The following is a 17066-nucleotide window of genomic DNA, read 5'->3' as shown; positions in this document are numbered from 1 at the left end:
GGCATTTACTTAATTATATTTAGTTACTTTAACACAATTGTTTTATGTCCTACCCTGCTAACCTCAAACAATTGCATTAAAGTAATTAAATATGATTAAGTAAATGCCAAAAGCGGTTGCATGTTTAACCCTTACTTGAGTATAATAAGTAGTGCTACTCATACAGGAAATAAAATGTAGGGTACTCTACCCACCTCTGGTTGGAAAAGACATTTTGTTGTGCAACAGGTATGTGTTTTATTTTGAAAGTCATTTCCGGGGATCTTGCGCTGAGCTCACCAGGCTCTGCTGCACTTTGCGTCTTGAGCAAGAAAGACAGAGAGAGAGAGAGACAGAAGGAGATTTGGGTCCAAACTTTTTGCGCACACGCGGGGTCTGAATTAAATTGAACCTCCCTGGCTGATCCTTCTCAGCGGAAAAGAAATAAGAAGATAAATGGAAAGTCTGGCTGGATGTGACTCATGTGAATTATGCGCCCTGCAGTGATTTACTGACAGGGAGTGTGGTCCTCTGCGCTGCGGTTAATGTAGGATTGAGCCTGGAAACCATAGGATCTGCCATACATTTGACTCCAGTGGGAGGAATTCAGAGCTTTTGTGATGGATATCCACATGTTAACATGGATGATGATGGTTTGCTCGCTCCTGCGCCCCTCTGCTCTCCAAAACCCCGCACCTGAAGGTAACCAGGAAAAGCTTTTATTCTTTTATGGTTACAGTTGGACTTTTCAATTCTTACACGACTGTTAAACATAATAATGCTTAAATCTTCAGTTACACTGTTAGATCACATTGTTTATCCATGTTATTTTAAATAAATATGTCAATTGTTTACTTTTTTTCAGTCAGTGGACATAAAGGGAGTCGAAATCCCCTGATAAATAATGTATTTTAGGTGATTTAATGCACACATTCCTGCCATACAACCAAGTATCCCTTAGCAAAAAGAAGTATACTTGAAGTACATTTTTTAAGTTTACTAAAGTATACTAAATGTATACTTTAGTAAACAATAAAGTAAACAATAGTATGGTCAAGTACACTTGACTATACTATTAAGTATATGAAATATAGTTTAGAACAAGTAAACTGCACTGCCTGATTTTGAGTATGAAATTACTGCACTTTTAGTATACTTTAATAAACTACTTTTTGCTAAGGGATTGCTGAAACAGTAAGATAAATGAAGACAGATCTCTCTGTGTGGACATAAGGGTGGGGTTAATCAAACACCAGGGTTCCCAGTAAAATGGCAGGACTCCAGGTAGATGATTGTGAGTTGATGAAATCCCACTGCCCCCCCACCCTCGATCCCAAACCAGAGGGCATCCAGGGACCACACAGGCATGCATGGCCTCAGGCTGCTGCTCTGAACATATAGAATATGGGCCCCAGTCCCCAGATAGTAATCAGATGTAATCTCATGGGTTTTATGGCATGAGAGAACAGAGCGGGTCTTGTTAGATGCATAATGAAACTTTTATTTTGACAGGATTCATGAAATTTATATATAAAGTGAAGGACATGATAGATTCCTTTCCCATTCCTTAAATTGTTCTAAATATAAGCAAACATCGAGACTCTCTACAATGTTTTTAAGATACTATTCCTTACACACTGCTCTAAGCAGCCACAGATTGATAGTTTTGAATTTATAAAACATGAAAACAAATATAATCAGTTGGTTCAGGCTATGCTGTCATGCTGTGTCCATTAGAGGCTAAAATTAGTGACTATGATACTTTGTGGCTTTCTTAATGAGACTGGGTTTTTATAACTTTGGTGTTAGTGAGAAGGATCTGTTACTTTGCTGCTACCATTAATAGATACCAGATGAGACGCTAAGCTTCCAGTAATTAGACGTCATAAGTTTACTTACTGTTTATATGTTATATTGCCATGTATTTAGCTCAGTCCATCTTCCCACCAGTTCTGACCAACTTCAGTTACTCGGAATTTAAAATAAAATAAATTCCCACAGCATGTTGCAGCCAGCGCCGTGTTTTCCTGTGGGGATAATGTGTTGAGAGTTAATCTCATTCTACTTATAGCATTTTGAATCCCACCAGACCACCTTCTTCCAATTTTTTCCATCATGGTTTGTCGAAAAATTGCTTTGGTTTTCCATTTAGGTCGATAGCCATGTATTGCTGGTCTGTAGTTGTGCTATGTATTTTCATTTGATGAGGTGAATAGTGCTTTATGAGATGTTTAAAGCTTTAGATTAGCATTTTATAACCTAACCCAAAGGTGCTAAAAGTACTCACTTTTTTTACTCAAGTAACTGTACAGATATCTGTGTTAAAAACAACTTTACTAAAAGTAAAAGTAATAATTGAATTCCTTTACCTAAGTAAAAGTAAAAAACTAGGGTTTCTACATTGTTATTAAGTGCAAAAGTAAATTTTAATTTTTTGCCTTAAATGATACAAAACAACTTTGTTCTGTGCAGAAAATAGGTTAATTTCCTCCTCTGCTCACTGTTGGTTGAGAGAACATTTATAAAATAGTGACTTGGTCTAATTTTGGTATAAAATAGTTCTAAATTGTACGGAACAGAAATCCTGAATATTTTTAAAGCTCTGGTTTGCAGCGTTCAAATTGCAAATTGCATTAACATTAAAAAATGTAAATGTAAATGTAAAACTTAATCAACATAGACATTTTAAATCAGGATCACACTGGACACATTCTTTTAGCGTTCTTGATTTTCCCTGTTCTGTTGTGGCTGTCATGTCTTTATAAATATCTATAGAACTAACCAGACAGTTTTGAGAAAATAATGATTATAAAGTATGGATATTTGTTAGTGTTGCACCGTTACCAGTATCCAGACATCCCAAGTTTCAAAAGCTCATTTCAGAGAGATGCTTATCATCCCGATCCAGCACTAAAATGGTGGTATTGGTATTGGCGAGTATCAACAAATAGGGCACGATACCATTTTGAGAGCCAAAAGTTTATTCAACTATTGTCACCCATTCCAGGTAGGCAATAAAAAGTTCTACTGGATTCACTTTGTATTAGTCTTTTTCCTGCTTCACAAAGGTAGGCAGCAGCTTGACAAAGCCATGATGGCAATTATTTGACATCCAAGTAGTATGCAGTTCTTCATATATACACACACAAATCAATTTCAAACAGATGGTATCGGTATCGTCTACTACTGCACAGCCAGGTATCGGGTATCGTATTGGGGGCAAGAAATGTCATCGGCGCAACACTAATATTTGTGTTCAAATGTTGGGATTAAAAATAAAAAGTCTTCAGCAAAATGAATAAATACATAAAAATATTGAGAAGCTAGTTAAGTACAATAATTTAGCTACTTGACACCTCTGCCTGACCTGCTGTGAACTCCTCAACAGCTTTACCTTTGACCTGTCAGGGTTCCCAGCATCCCATCCCAAGCACTGTCCTGTATTCATGCGATGATGGTTACCTGAATGAGTCTCAGACAGTAAACTGTTTAGACAATCTCAGCGTTTATAGATAAACCCGTACCTGCACAAAGGTGGAGGCTGTGGGGGAATGCTGGAGGGGGACCGATAAGGAGCCCGCTGACTCCAAAGTCCAAACAACAAATGAAGATGTGAGGAATTCCTGATAATGTATGGAGAAAATAAGGTGTGGGCATAAATGTTGGCATGTGAGTAAAGGCTTGATTTATGACTGTCTGCTGTGCTGCTGTCTCATCTTTCAGCGCTCAAGAGGGAACCTAAGAAAGCGAGAGTTTTGAAAGGCTGTGTCAAAACCTGTGGCTTAGTGAACTTTCTTATGAAGTCAGACTAAACTGGATTCGCTGTCTCTCCCAGAGTTTATTTTTCTTATCTACTGTTCTGGCCGTCTCCTTTGGAGGAGAGCAGGTTCTTAAGATCTTTAGCCAGATGTCTCTGTTAGTTTCTCTTTCCTGCTGCTTTGCCTATGTCCTCTTTCAGGACTGTATATATGCGACCGTCCAACATTCCTCCTCGTATCTCACATGGAACTGCTTGAAACCCCCCACCTCCTCTGCTCTGCACTTAACGCCTTTTATTCTATCCAGAAACTACTGTGTTGTTCACTGTTCATTTCACTTTGTTTCGAAAAACAGAAAATTAGATGGTGGGGGGGAAAGAAGGAAATCCACCCTTTGGCTCATTCCTTGAATGCCTTTTATCCACCACCAAGTCTGAAGTCATTAAAATCTGGTTCCCTCGTTTCTTTGACTGCTTCTTATCTGTTCATTAATCAGACGGATTTGCGCCTGGCTTTGCACAGTTATGGTGTTCCTGCTCCCAATACTTTCTGAAAGCTGTGATCAGTGTAAGGAAAGTTAGTTGTGGAAGGGAGGGTGTTTTATGGCAGAGACTTGTGGAAAAAATTAGTGGAGTGAAAAGGAATCACAGTGGAGGTTTATGACTGAATATATGTTTTTTTTTCTCTCCACAGTGCTGAACTGCTGCGAGGGTGACGTTCTCTTTTTGGTGGATTCCTCAGGGAGCGTGCCCTCCTACGATCACGCCCGTATGCTCTCCTTCTTGTCTGACCTACTGCGTCCCTTTTCTCTGGACCCCGATCAAGTGAGGGTAGGACTGCTGCAGGTGGGTACCAAGCCTAGACTGGAGTTTGGCTTTGATAGATACAGCACCCAAGGTGACCTACAGAGGGCTTTGAAAAACATTATCCCCCTAAGGGGGGACACCAACACTGTGGAAGCTCTCAGACTGGCTAAGGAGACAGTGTTGCGACCGGGAACGGCTGGTGGAGCTCGGGAAGGACTACCAAGAGTGCTGGTCTGGTTGACTGATGGGGTGACACCAGGAGATGTATCTGGACCTTTGGCTGAGCTGCGGGAGGAGGGCGTGGCAGTGCTGGCAGTTTCCACGGGCCACAGTAATTATAATTTGCTGAGAGAAGTGGTGAGTCCACCTTTGGAAGACCATCTGCACTTTGTGGACGTTGACGACATGAGCATCATTACGGAGGACCTTCGTAACGCAATTATTGGTAAGCTTTGCAACAGACTGCATGAAGGATGAGTGAGGCCGGTGAAATGTTACGTGTATATTTATATTTTAGTGTTTAATTTAACTTTTTCACTTGTGCCCCATGTTTTTTTCTTTCCCATAACTGTTTACATTTTGGTTGCATTTCAAAAATATATTTGCGCATGTTTTGCTTATTAAATAGATTCATTTTCCATACAGAAATTTGAGATTTGCAATCATATAGAGTGAATCTTTTTCCATTTTTGTTACATGCAAAGTACATCTTTTGGAAATGGAAAAAAACAAAAACAATTTTGTAAACTAAAATTGGAAAAAACTGCGAATCCATAAACTAAACTTTGTAAAAAGTTTAATTATAAAAAAGGTTTTGAGAGTAACTTGGTTGTCTCTTTTTTTTTTTTTTTTTTTTTACTTTTTTCTCTAATTTTTCTATATTTATGTTTTTAAAATACATTTGTTTCTTTTAAATACTAATTTATTAGAATTATATCTTCGAATTGTGTTTCACTGATCAAATTTTTTTTCACTTCAAACATAATAAAGTGTTGTTGCTAACCTCCATGCAGGAAATAGAGCTATGTCTTCAGTCCTCTCTATAGAGGAAAATTTATCCAGAGAAATAAAGAGACTGTGATCTTTAAAAAGCAAATAAGAATGAACAAAATTCATAAAACTCATTCTAAGAACAGGCAAAGAAAGAAACCCCTGAAAATATAAAATCTGTAAAAAAAAATATTTTGAAAAAATAAAATAACAATATCTAAGAAAAAAAAGTTACTCTTAAAATCCTTTTTTGATTAAGATATTTTTCAGTTTAATTTTCTGGACTGCATTGTTTTCAAATATCGGTGTTCTAAAAGTACTATTTACTTGCATCAAATAGCGGAAAAAATGTACTCCATATAATCCTAAGTATTTCTCCTTGCTTGGTATTAGCAAAAATTCCGGTGTTCCTATATTTTATTATTTAAGCATTTCTTTGCCTGTACTTTTAAAAAATTGACTCACACTTTTTGTGTGAATTCTTAAAGGAGGAAAAATTAAAATAATATTAATAAAGAAAAGATGCATATTTTTTATGTACAGTATGTAGTACTTGTATTAAGTGGTGGGTAGTATCTAGTTACATTTACTCAGTTACATTTACTTGAGTAACTTGTTGAAAAGAAGGAAGGAGTAGTTATACTGTACTATATATTTTTAATTTTAAGTTATATTTGGTGCGTGTACTGCTACTCTTACCTGAGTAAAGTTTCTGCTTACTCTACTCAAAACATAACTTTAATTATAAAGTAAACAGTAGATATTGTTTTTTTAATCCTTTTCTGACACAAAGTCTTTACCTTCTGTGAGAGCTGATTTTTTTTAAAACCATTTTCTATTTATGTTATTTATCTGTATTTTACGGTGGCCCTGAAGTGCAAACTGCAACTACAAATCTAAAAGCGCAAACTACATAAAGGAATTTGCAACTACATAAAGCAAAGCGCAACTACATTAAGGAAAACACAATTACATTAATCTACCAGAAAAGGTAGGTACCAGTGGGAAACATGAGACATCGCTGATTGGACGATTTGACCCTTAAACCGGAAGTCATTCTGCCAGCTGCGGCTTTTGAAAACATGGATATTGTCGGCGCCCCAAACATAGATGCCGTTATCCAGGAATATTTTAAATCAGGACATACGTACGAGGTAATACTGGATATGCTCAAGACTAATCACGAAATTTCAATTAGTTTGCGTACACTGAAGACACACGTAAAAGAAGCTGGACTGTTCAGACGACGCAACTTCCGGTTCAAGGGTCAAACGGCCCCGTCGTCCAATCAGCGATGTCTCATATTTCCCACTGGTACCTACCTTTTCCAGTAGATTAATGTAATTGTGTTTTTCTTAATGTAGTTGCGCTTTGCTTTATGTTGTTGCGATTTCCTTATTTATATATTTAGATAAATTACCCAACTTTGCTTGTATGATAAACTTTACTTAAAGTATGTAGTTGATTGATTACCTACTATTTAAGGTTAAGGGTGTAAGAAAAAACATTTCTATCAATTATTGAGATATTTCTTTAGATGATGATCGTATCGCTAAAAAATATCAATATCATGATATATCATTCAGTATTATTGACTCAAAATATAAGACAAATCTTAAATGTAAAAATACTTAAACGGAAATATACATTTTATTGGATAATAAAAGGAAATGGTTATTAAAAAAAACTCCAAATGTGCTCAAAGCATGATGCAATTTTAATAACTCTAATCTATTGTAATATTCTAGTTGATACCGCCCTAAAAAATCTCTAAAGGAATTTTCTTGTAAGGTATGTCTCTAGTTTTATAGAAAAGAAAGCGAATATTTAATCCCAGCAGTTCTTGAAAATCTCCTTTATGAAACACCTGCTGAGAGTCCAGCGGTTTGTTAATAAGGCACACTCTTCTTTTTGATTGCACTTATTCTACTCAAGTGCCAGTCTAGATAGGAGCTAATTATGAGACATGTGTGATACTCAGTGAAATATGATAGGCTGATCTATTAATGGATTAATGATTCAACTTAACTCTCTACATCCTCCAAACTTATGTCAGATGTGACACATATATGTCTATAAATACAGACAGGATTAGGTAACTGCAGAGGCCTCTTCATAACTGTTTATGTTGCACAGAGAGGACATGATGCACAGCAAGAATAAAGCCTGTGTAAAAGTAGGAGACATGCAGTAGTCTTTAGTTAGCACCCAGAAAGCTTATCTCAGATATCAGTGCCTCTGAGGTACTAGCTATTTTACTGCAGACCATTACTGGGTTGTCTATTTCAAGTTGTCTTATTGCAGGAGTTAAGAATGCAATTAGAAGGCCAAGTCTGGCTGTGGAAGGCTGTCTGAAGTCAGGACATATTTAGCCATATGTTTTGTAGCTTTCTTTGTTGACACTCAGGATGCTGAGCCAAAATATTCCTGGCTCCAAAATTGTGAAATTTAGTAATTGTTTTAGAAATGCAGTAGTGATCCAATCTCTTTGTCTCGTCGTAAACAGAGATCATCAAAGCTGAGCGGCTTCAGGTCCGAGACATATCCACCAACTCTGCCTCTGTGCATTGGAGACCAGTTCTGGCTGGTCTCCGGGGTCACTACGAGATTCGTTATGGCCAGGTTCTAAGTGGAGGTGGCGGCAGCGGCAGTGGAACTGGGACCAGTCCGAGCACTGGTGGAAGTCAGTACCAGAGACTGATTCAGTCTGCGGACTTGAACAACATCAGACTTACTGGTCTAAAGCCAGAAACCACCTATTCAGTCCAACTGATTCCAGAGTCCAACGAACTAACATTCAACAAACTCTCTACCACCTTCACAACAAAACCAGGTTAGATTATTTCCCTTTTATAAAAAATTCATGTTTGTTTTGTTTTCTTCTTCTGTGGAGCTAAGATTTTAGACATTAATTATGGGTCAGTCAGTATTTCTTACTGAAAAAAAACAATATAACTTTCTTGTTATCTTATCTTACTCCTGTAGAGGTTGTGAGTCCAGCTTTTGTGTCGGTCTCTGACTCTAGCCACAACAGTGTGAGGGTGAGCTGGGGTCCTCTTCAGCCAGAGACTGTCACCAGTTACTACATTGAGTATTCTGCCCTGCCCAGGGGCGTTCTCCAGACCCTCACTGTGGACCGAACACAAAACTCCACTCTGCTTAGGAAGCTGCTGCCGGACACAACCTACCTGGTTACAGTTACCGCCCGGCATGCCTCGGGAAAGGAGAAGTCCATGTCTGTAAAAGTTTGTAGTCAAGAAGGTGAGCTTTAAATAAAATTTGGAGCTACATGCAAACTTTTTTTTTATTTTTCATGCAAAACATTATCTAACAAATGACCCAACGACCCCCGTTCCTATGTGGCAGACCCATTTGTCCGGTTCAATTTGCATGTTTTCTAAGCCAAAACAAGGTTTTATTTTTGGTCCACCCTATAAAGAGTGGCGCCACTAAGGGGTGGCCATGGCCACTCTATGCAATGCCCTGGCCACCCCACTTAGCATTTCATTCCATTATGCACAGCCAGTGACGTAACATTAAAAATCACACAATAAACCAAGATATGAGTAGGTGTTTACATAAGTCTTTATGATTTCTACAGGCAGGTTCACCACAAAAGTAGATTCAAATGCTGAAATTATGGCTTTTAGTTTCAGTGTGCCACCCCAAGATTTTTAGTGGCCCCATCTGGCCACCCCTATGAAAACTGCCTATAAAGCCTTGAACTTAACACTATTTCTGACATTTTGAATTGAAAAAGCTTCCTGAATGGGAAGCGAAACGTTTTCCAACTTGGAAACAAAGTCCAGTGGATTGTTTTTGTGTTTTTCTTTTACTTTTCTGGAATTAGAATAGGGATGTCCAATTCAGAATACCCCCTAGGCCCCTGGATTTACCACCATTTCAAGTTTCATTACTACCTGCTGAAGCCTTGTTATTGTTTATGTCCCAGCACAGTCAATTTTGACCCGTCCAATGATTGCTAATAGCAGGCAATCATGTGACACATGCTCTTCTCATTTCCCAACCAATTGGTCCCACAGTTCTGTTATTGTCAGATTACACCCTCAAGCTGTAAAGCTTGCTAACCTTTAAAGTTGACCATTAGGGGGCTGTAAACCCCCTAATTTGCAACTCAGAGTTGTAAGTTGAGAACTTGTCTTTAACCCAAGCTCTCTGCCTGAAAATATTTGTTAATGGGGTTTAAGTTACATCAATACATCAATAATGTGCTATTCTGATTGTCTTGCACTTGACACTGCAAGATTTTTGGGGTCATTTTTGAGCCGATTCTCTATTCGTGTGAGAATTATTTGATAGGACCGACTTTCAGCCTGATCGTGTGTCCTGTGTCGTGTAGTATACAGGGGGTAACAAGGGGCTCAAACTCAGAACCTCAAGATTTCAAGCTCTATGCCCTAACCACGAGATCACCACTCCCCTTAAGTATCGATGGATGGGTGGATGATGTGGTATTTAGAAAAATATGGAGGGAATTTTTTGCCATCAGGGGGATTTTGAGATCAGCCTCTCATGACCACCTCTCGATCAGGAATTGTAAGGTTGGGAGAAAATCAAACATGTTTGATTTTCAAATTGCTCAGTGCGCACGCACAAATATGGACACTTATTCTCCTTCCTCTCAGACGAATACTCAGAAGCATGGAGGGAGTGCGGCTGAAATGGAGTTCTTTCTGTAAAATTGACAGACCTTAGTAACCACTTTTGCTCAGCCATGTATTTGTCCAAATACATTATCACCTTTTCTCTTTAGGGCTTTCAGCACACAAAATTGCCCAAATTACCATGGCAGTGCATTTCGCTCTAGTGAGCTTCACATTTAACAGGAGGCATCGACACTTCTCGAGTCTTCTTCTCTCTTCTACTTGTTTGGCTTCCAAATAGCTGAGTCCGACGTGCTTTATTTAAAGGAATAGTACACCCAAAACATGATTAGCCTTAATTTTCTACTCACCCCCATGCTGAACACCACTCTGGAGTACTTTTTTGATATCTCAAATGCATCTGGAGATCTGGGAGGCTTCTTGCTGTCTGCTGACATTCAAATAATGGAGGTGCCCAGCGCCCGAGGCAGAAAGGTCCATAAAAGTCCACAAAAAACGTTTCAATATTTCTCCATACTGCTCGTCCAATGTATTCCAAGTGTCCTGAGTGGGTAGCATCCAGAATTTACTCGAAACGAAGTCATTTAGAATGTTTTTAGAGCATAAACAGTAGTGTATAGGATTTCCTGAAAGCGCGTTCACGACGCTACGGAAACCGCGGCAGACCAAACCAGATGAAAGTGCGCATTCAGCTCGGCAAAGAACTCATGCTCTTCCTCAACACTGAAGTCCTCAGACATTTTTCTTTCGTTGTTTCTTTCTTTGCAGAGGTAAACAGCACATTTCTTTTTCTACGCTTGCATTATTGGCAGAGCAGACGCTGAATGCGCACTTTCGTCTGGTTTGGTCTGCCGGCTTCCGTAGCGTCGTGAACGCGCAGGTGCGCGCTTTCAGGAAATCCTATACACTACTGTTTATGCTCTAAAAACATTCTAAATGACTTCGTTTAGAGTAAATTCTGGATGCTACCCACTCAGGACACTTGGAATACATTGGATGAGCAGTATGGAGGAATATTGACACGTTTTTTGTGGACTTTTATGGACCTTTCTGTCTCGGGCACCATAGACCTCCATTATTTGAATGTCAGCAGACAGCAAGAAGCCTCCCAGATCTCCAGATGCATTTGAGATATCAAAAAAGTACTCCAGAGTGTTGTTCAGCATGGGGGTGAGTAGAAAATGAAGGCTAATCATGTTTTGGGTGTACTATTACTTTAAGACATACAGTGTGAGCAGGTAGATCGCATCAGTGTCCGGTCGCACAGTTTGAGAACATACTGTACATTGTTAGCTGTGAACTGCGATTTCGTCGTACATCGTGAGCTGTAGCTGCATGCAACAATTGAAAAAATCGTACAGTGTATGCCCGGATTAAATGAAGCTATCCAGCTCCAACCAAGGTTAGCTCAAAATGCATCAACTTCAACAAACTGAGCTTCCTTATTTCCTCTAAAGATTTATCTGACTTAAGATATATATGGGCTGCTCAGTGGCACAGTGAGTAGCACTGCTGCCTTGCAGCAAGAAGGTTCCGGTAAAGGTACCAGATCTGCTCGGTTGGTCAGATCTGCTCGGGGTCCTGCTTCATGCCAGTGACGTTACGTTACGTGATTGGCTGAACGTTGCCATATGATGTAAAACATTGTGGTTACCTAGACAGCAATAATAACATCACCCAGCGTCCGTTAGCGTGTCTAATGACTGATAACAAAACTGGAAGAAATCTGTTTATGGTGAACAAAGTAACTGCAAGACCATGATATAAGGCCATATTAAGCCACACTACTTTTCAATTTGTCATTTAGTCATTAGTCAGTTTTTAGGATGTTCCTTTTTTGTGACTTTTTGTGTCACCTTTTTAAATGGCAGAGCTGAGTCTATCTTAGAAGGCAATACTTTCCTTCAAGACTGACAATTATTGTTCTCTACTTTCGGCTACTTTAGATCGCCAATGAAATGTAAAATAATCGCAATTATAAGTAATAATATGTTGAAACTCCAAAGGAGATTCAATCCTTAAGAAATGGGTGCAATACAGTTTGTCTGAGTGAAGTTGCCATATGTTGACATCACTAGTAGGGGCAGGCCCCCGAGCAGACCCAGGTTTGATTCCTGGCCCGGGTCTTTCTGCATGGAGTTTACATGTTCTCCCTAAGCATGCCTGGGTTCTCTCTGGGTACCCCAGCTTCAGACAGCTAAAGATATTTGAGAGCAGGACAGAACAGGTTACATGACAGAGGAGCAGCAGCCAATACAGTCACTTAATTAGTTTCTTCAGACAGGTAATGAAAAAAATGTTTGGCTGGTTATCTCAGCCAAAGTTAATGGTCGAGATCAAATTTAATTAAAATTTTTTTTAAGTCAAAGTACAGTCTAGGTTTGAATACATTCCCTTTCATTTATTTTCATGTTTTTTTTTTTTAAGTAATGTGACATTTTTAGATACAAAAACCTAACTAAGTGCTGCAAACTCTCCTCACCCAGTGACTCCAGCCCTGGCTGACCTCCAGCTGACAACAGTGGGAAGCGATTCAGTGCAGGTTGACTGGAAGAGCAGCACAGATGGTTTGAGGGGATACTGGGTGACCTGGGAGGCGCAGCAAAGCTCCCTTCAAGCCCAACGCTCCACCTTCTACCTTCCAGCTGATTCTCTGTCCACGCGACTCACGCACCTCCCCCCTTCTGCAAGAGTGTGTGTGTCACCCATTTACCGAACGGCGAGGGGGGATGGATTGTGTTGCACGGCGCAGTTTCATTCAGGTGAGTCCAGATAGAGGTGAGTCAGCTTGGTTATAGAATATGCAGTGTGAGGAGCTTGGGAAAGTTCTTACTGTGTTAGAAGTAGAAATTTGTATCTTTGATATATTTCCCCTTAATACTCTTCATTCTCTGACATGGGAGCTGGCTCAGAGCTCATCTGCCCGGCTGTGTGTTTCCTGGATGGGGCCGCCTTTTCCAGTTGCTTTTTGTATATCTGCTTCTGTCTCCTTGAATCCCACTCAGCAGATGGTCGCTCACACTGAGCCTGGTTCTGCTGGAGGTTTCTTCCTTTTAAAAGGGAGTTTTTCCTCTCCACTGTCGCTACAAGCATGCTTAGTGTGAGGGATTGTATTTGAGTCAATGAGTCGATGCAATCAACTGGTTTTTCTTAGATAGAAAACTTTTAATCAGTTTGAGTCAGACATGGAAAGATGAATTGAGTTGAATACAGGGCAATCCTGAAGGAAATCCCCAACATCATCTAAACAGCCTGAACTAAAAAAGAATGGTTCATATCAAATCATATTTTTTTTGTAGAACAATGAGGGCTGAATACAACTGATTAAAAACATCATATTGTTTTGCTTCTAAGTCATAATTACATGCTGCTTTGTGATGGTGTATTACATAACATTCTAATTAAATACATTAATGCCTTTGGTAAAAACAACAAAAAAAGCATTTTACTTTTTAATGCTGTTTTTTGTCATTTATTAATGTTTTTACAGAGTGATTTTTGTTTCAAGCAAAGAACACATTTTGTAAATTTAAATTTGAGAAAATACTTTTTTTAAATTGAAATAAATTTGAAAAAAATGCATGTCAGAAATGACACATTGAAACTTCTTCAAAAAAGGTTTTAAAATTAACATTTTTCAAATTCTTTTTCATGGCTGCCCTTCATATTTTACTTTCTCAAAACAAATACAAATACCAATAAAAATGTATGTGCTTCCGTTCAAGCACACCAATAGAAATGCGTCTTAGCTTCTCACTTCAGAAAAAAAGAATGCAATATATATATAACTTAATCTGAAAAACAGAAATAAAAAAAAGATGTGCACATATAAAATCTGTAATCTGACAAAAAATTCTCAAAATCTTAATTTTTTATTAAAATCTTTTTTCAAGGATTAATTAATGGGTTGTATTTTTTATAAAATTTCTATTTACAAAATGTGGTGTTTGCTTGCAACAATGATGGAGCTAAATTCCCTAATTTTTCCCATATTTTTCTAAATACCAAATCATCCATCCATCCATCCATCCATCCATCCATCCAAAGCTATCAGCTCTTATTAGAAAATACATATGTTTTTAGGTGGTGAATTTTTTTTTTTTTTTTTTTTTTTTTACACTAAAACATTAAATATGAATGTCTAAACTGTTGTAAATGCTTTTCTTTCTCCCATCAGATGCACTGGGATATGGCTTCCAGACATAGCAGCCTTGGACTGCACATGCACCTTACCAAACAAGGAGGGAGGATAAAGAGAAGGAATGCTGACTTCTATCCATAATTCTTTTGCATGCCTCTCCCCCTCCATGGACATTATCCAGAAGAGATGTGGTTTGGCTCACAGTGTGCTCATGTGGAAGTGACAGACACTTCAGAGCGGTGTGGGAAAAACCTGGCTCACGTACTGATCGCTAAAATCTAACACAAACAAGTATTATGAGATATTTACTGTCTAATCTGTTTTTCACCTGTAGCTAAACTGAAATTCTTCCATCCAGCGATCCGAGCTTGCAGTATTTTAGCGGCCTGTTTTGCAGAGTCAAAACATGGTTGGCTTGGAAAGCTGATGATATTTCTGGGTTGTTTTGAAGAAGCACTTTGCAACATATGCACACCATGTGTTCAAATCTGCATTTCTTCTATTACTCTAAAACTGAGGGAACATCTGATACACATTTGCTATAAATAATGTTGCAAACTTTTACTTAAATCCTTTAATTTTAAAACATGCTTTAAATCTCTTATTGAATGCTTGTGCTCAGGGGTGTGCAGCAGGGTTACATTATAAAGAGGTTCTGGATAGCAGGATCTTTAGCGTTGCTTGGAGCTTTAAACAAATCAGTCACACCACGTGCAGAAAAACTGGTGGGACGCTGTATATGAACCAGATGTGCCTAACTAAAAGTCACACTGACTCGGTGCCTAGATATTGGTCTGTATTCCATATTTATTTGTTTAAAAACCTCATAAAAAACAACTTACTTTGAGTTTCTGCAGATCTAAAGTTTATGTTCTTTAACTGTTACTGTTTTACTGTTTGCCTGTGTTTGCTGCCCCCTACTGTAAAGTTGTGTACCGGATTACTGCAGATATTTCAATGCCAACTTTTATATTTGTTGTCCTTCATTTGTAATGCCATACAGGGTTTCAATAAAATTACTTATTATGTGTGTTTAAATGTTGTAGTCAGTTTTTAACACTATAAAGTTGGGTAACTGATCTAGATAAAGTTGACTATTACTAAGTAGGAAACTAACTGTGCACAATAACACTACTTTATAAGTGAAGAAGAGAATTACCAGGGAACATTTAGCAAATGTTCCGTAAATTCCATAAATTTAATGTAATTTTTTTCTGGTATTGTAAAGAGCCGGCTTAATGTTTAACAGTTTAGTTTTGCTTCTCTGCATTTAAAGTGCATTTTCTTTTGTCCTAGTTCAGTCTTTATATTTTCTATTAAAAGCTGGAGGATAAATTTTGATTTATTCTTATGTAGTAATCTTAAAAGGTTTGAGAATGTAATCAGATTTTTTTTTTTAAGTTGCAAAGGTGACATTTGATGAGATTTTACTTTTTTTGTACTATCATCAGTACAACCCAAAGGAGAACATGTATATGAAGGGAAAAATATCACAGAACAAAACCTTTTAATCAAAAGGCATACATGTAACCAAAACTTTATATTGGCCCAGTTCTTTTAATATATATTCTTAATTTAATTCAGTTTATATAAATGGCACTAATTCCCAGTGCATGTCATTTAAAGACAGTTCACAAATAATTTATAGAAACATGTTGCCAAGCAGATTACATTTAGACAGTGTCTTTGCACAATTCACTCCTAAATGAGCAAGTAGCCACAATGTGTACAGTTTGTTATTGAATCTTCAGCAATCCCTCACATGAGGGATGACCATGTATGCAGCGAGAGTGGAGAGGAAAAACTCCCTCTTAACAAGAAGAAACCACCAGGAGAACAGAGGCCCAAGTATATCATCCAAAGGAGAGCAAGAAGCTGCTAACATCAGCAGATGAGCCTGTGCCTCCCTCCAGGACAGGCGAAAAGAAGGCCAAGCCGGATGCAGCTACATTAAAGAAAAAAAAAATGTCAGCCTTTTTAAAATGACAGCAAATAATGCTAAATTATAGGAGAAAGTAATTAAGGGAGATATGTATATCCATATTGTTTATAATTATCAATTAGTATGTCATGGGATTTTATTGCAATTCTTTTATTTTTTACTTTAATCTCTTTCGTAATGGCAAATGTCTCTAATTCATCTTTGTGTTCTCTATGCTGCCATATTTGTTGTTTCATTGCAGACGTCTTCTAAAGCTGCCCTTTAACTGTAAAAGGACGGTGTAATTTAATTTGGGTATGCATTTCACAGGCGTCTTTAGACATGCATAGAGGAATGTTAGGAATTTTGAAAGATTGCACAAAAAATAAGACAAATAGAACCTGCTTTTAGAGATTTCTATCATAAATAAATAATAATAAATAAATATTTATGCATTAAAATGTAAGCATTAAATATAACATTAGTATAAGAATTCACACTCTGCTTTGACGCTTAAAACTGAGCTCAGGTGCATATGATTTCCTCATTATTTTTCAAATGTTTCTCTAACTTGAAAGGAATCCATCATTGTTAGATAACAGCTGAAAGGTTACCTGAAAGCTGACTGCGTGTATCCAAGCAAAAAGCAAGCAATGAAGTCTGCAAATCTCCTGCCAGCAATTATATTAAAGAAAACATCAGGGAATAGATGCACAACATAAAAAAGTATTTAGCATTTAATATCCTTAATTGCGCTGGGATTTCTATTATAAAAAATGGAAAAAAATTTCTACATCTGGTCACTCAGTCGTTTAAGAAGGGACTTAATAATAGAGGTAGCAAGAA

At 37.9% G+C, this 17066-nt stretch overlaps 1 protein-coding gene across 1 annotated transcript; it reads left to right on the top strand.

The window, feature by feature from the left end:
* The first annotated feature begins 304 nt into the window (after positions 1–304).
* On the top strand, positions 305–15337 carry vwa1 (von Willebrand factor A domain containing 1). The gene is made up of 6 exons (XM_038289898.1): positions 305–681; positions 4431–4988; positions 8040–8366; positions 8519–8794; positions 12645–12920; positions 14336–15337. The coding sequence occupies exons 1-6, from the start codon at positions 600–602 to the stop codon at positions 14362–14364; spliced, it is 1548 nt and encodes a 515-aa protein (XP_038145826.1). The 5' UTR covers positions 305–599; the 3' UTR covers positions 14365–15337.
* The last annotated feature ends 1729 nt before the right edge of the window (positions 15338–17066 follow it).

The sequence above is a fragment of the Cyprinodon tularosa genome, unplaced genomic scaffold, assembly GCF_016077235.1.
Source record: "Cyprinodon tularosa strain WSP-4 unplaced genomic scaffold, ASM1607723v1 ctg273, whole genome shotgun sequence".
Lineage (NCBI taxonomy): Eukaryota > Metazoa > Chordata > Actinopteri > Cyprinodontiformes > Cyprinodontidae > Cyprinodon > Cyprinodon tularosa.
Note: the sequence above shows the minus strand (reverse complement) of the source record. Positions and strands in the feature narration are given on the sequence as shown.

Coding starts and splice junctions, on each gene's coding strand:
- vwa1 (XM_038289898.1), top strand. CDS start 600: ATGGATATCCACATGTTAACATGGATGATGATGGTTTGCTCGCTCCTG. Junction 682..4,430: donor CCAAAACCCCGCACCTGAAG/GTAACCAGGAAA, acceptor TTCTCTCCACAG/TGCTGAACTGCTGCGAGGGT. Junction 4,989..8,039: donor CCTTCGTAACGCAATTATTG/GTAAGCTTTGCA, acceptor CGTCGTAAACAG/AGATCATCAAAGCTGAGCGG.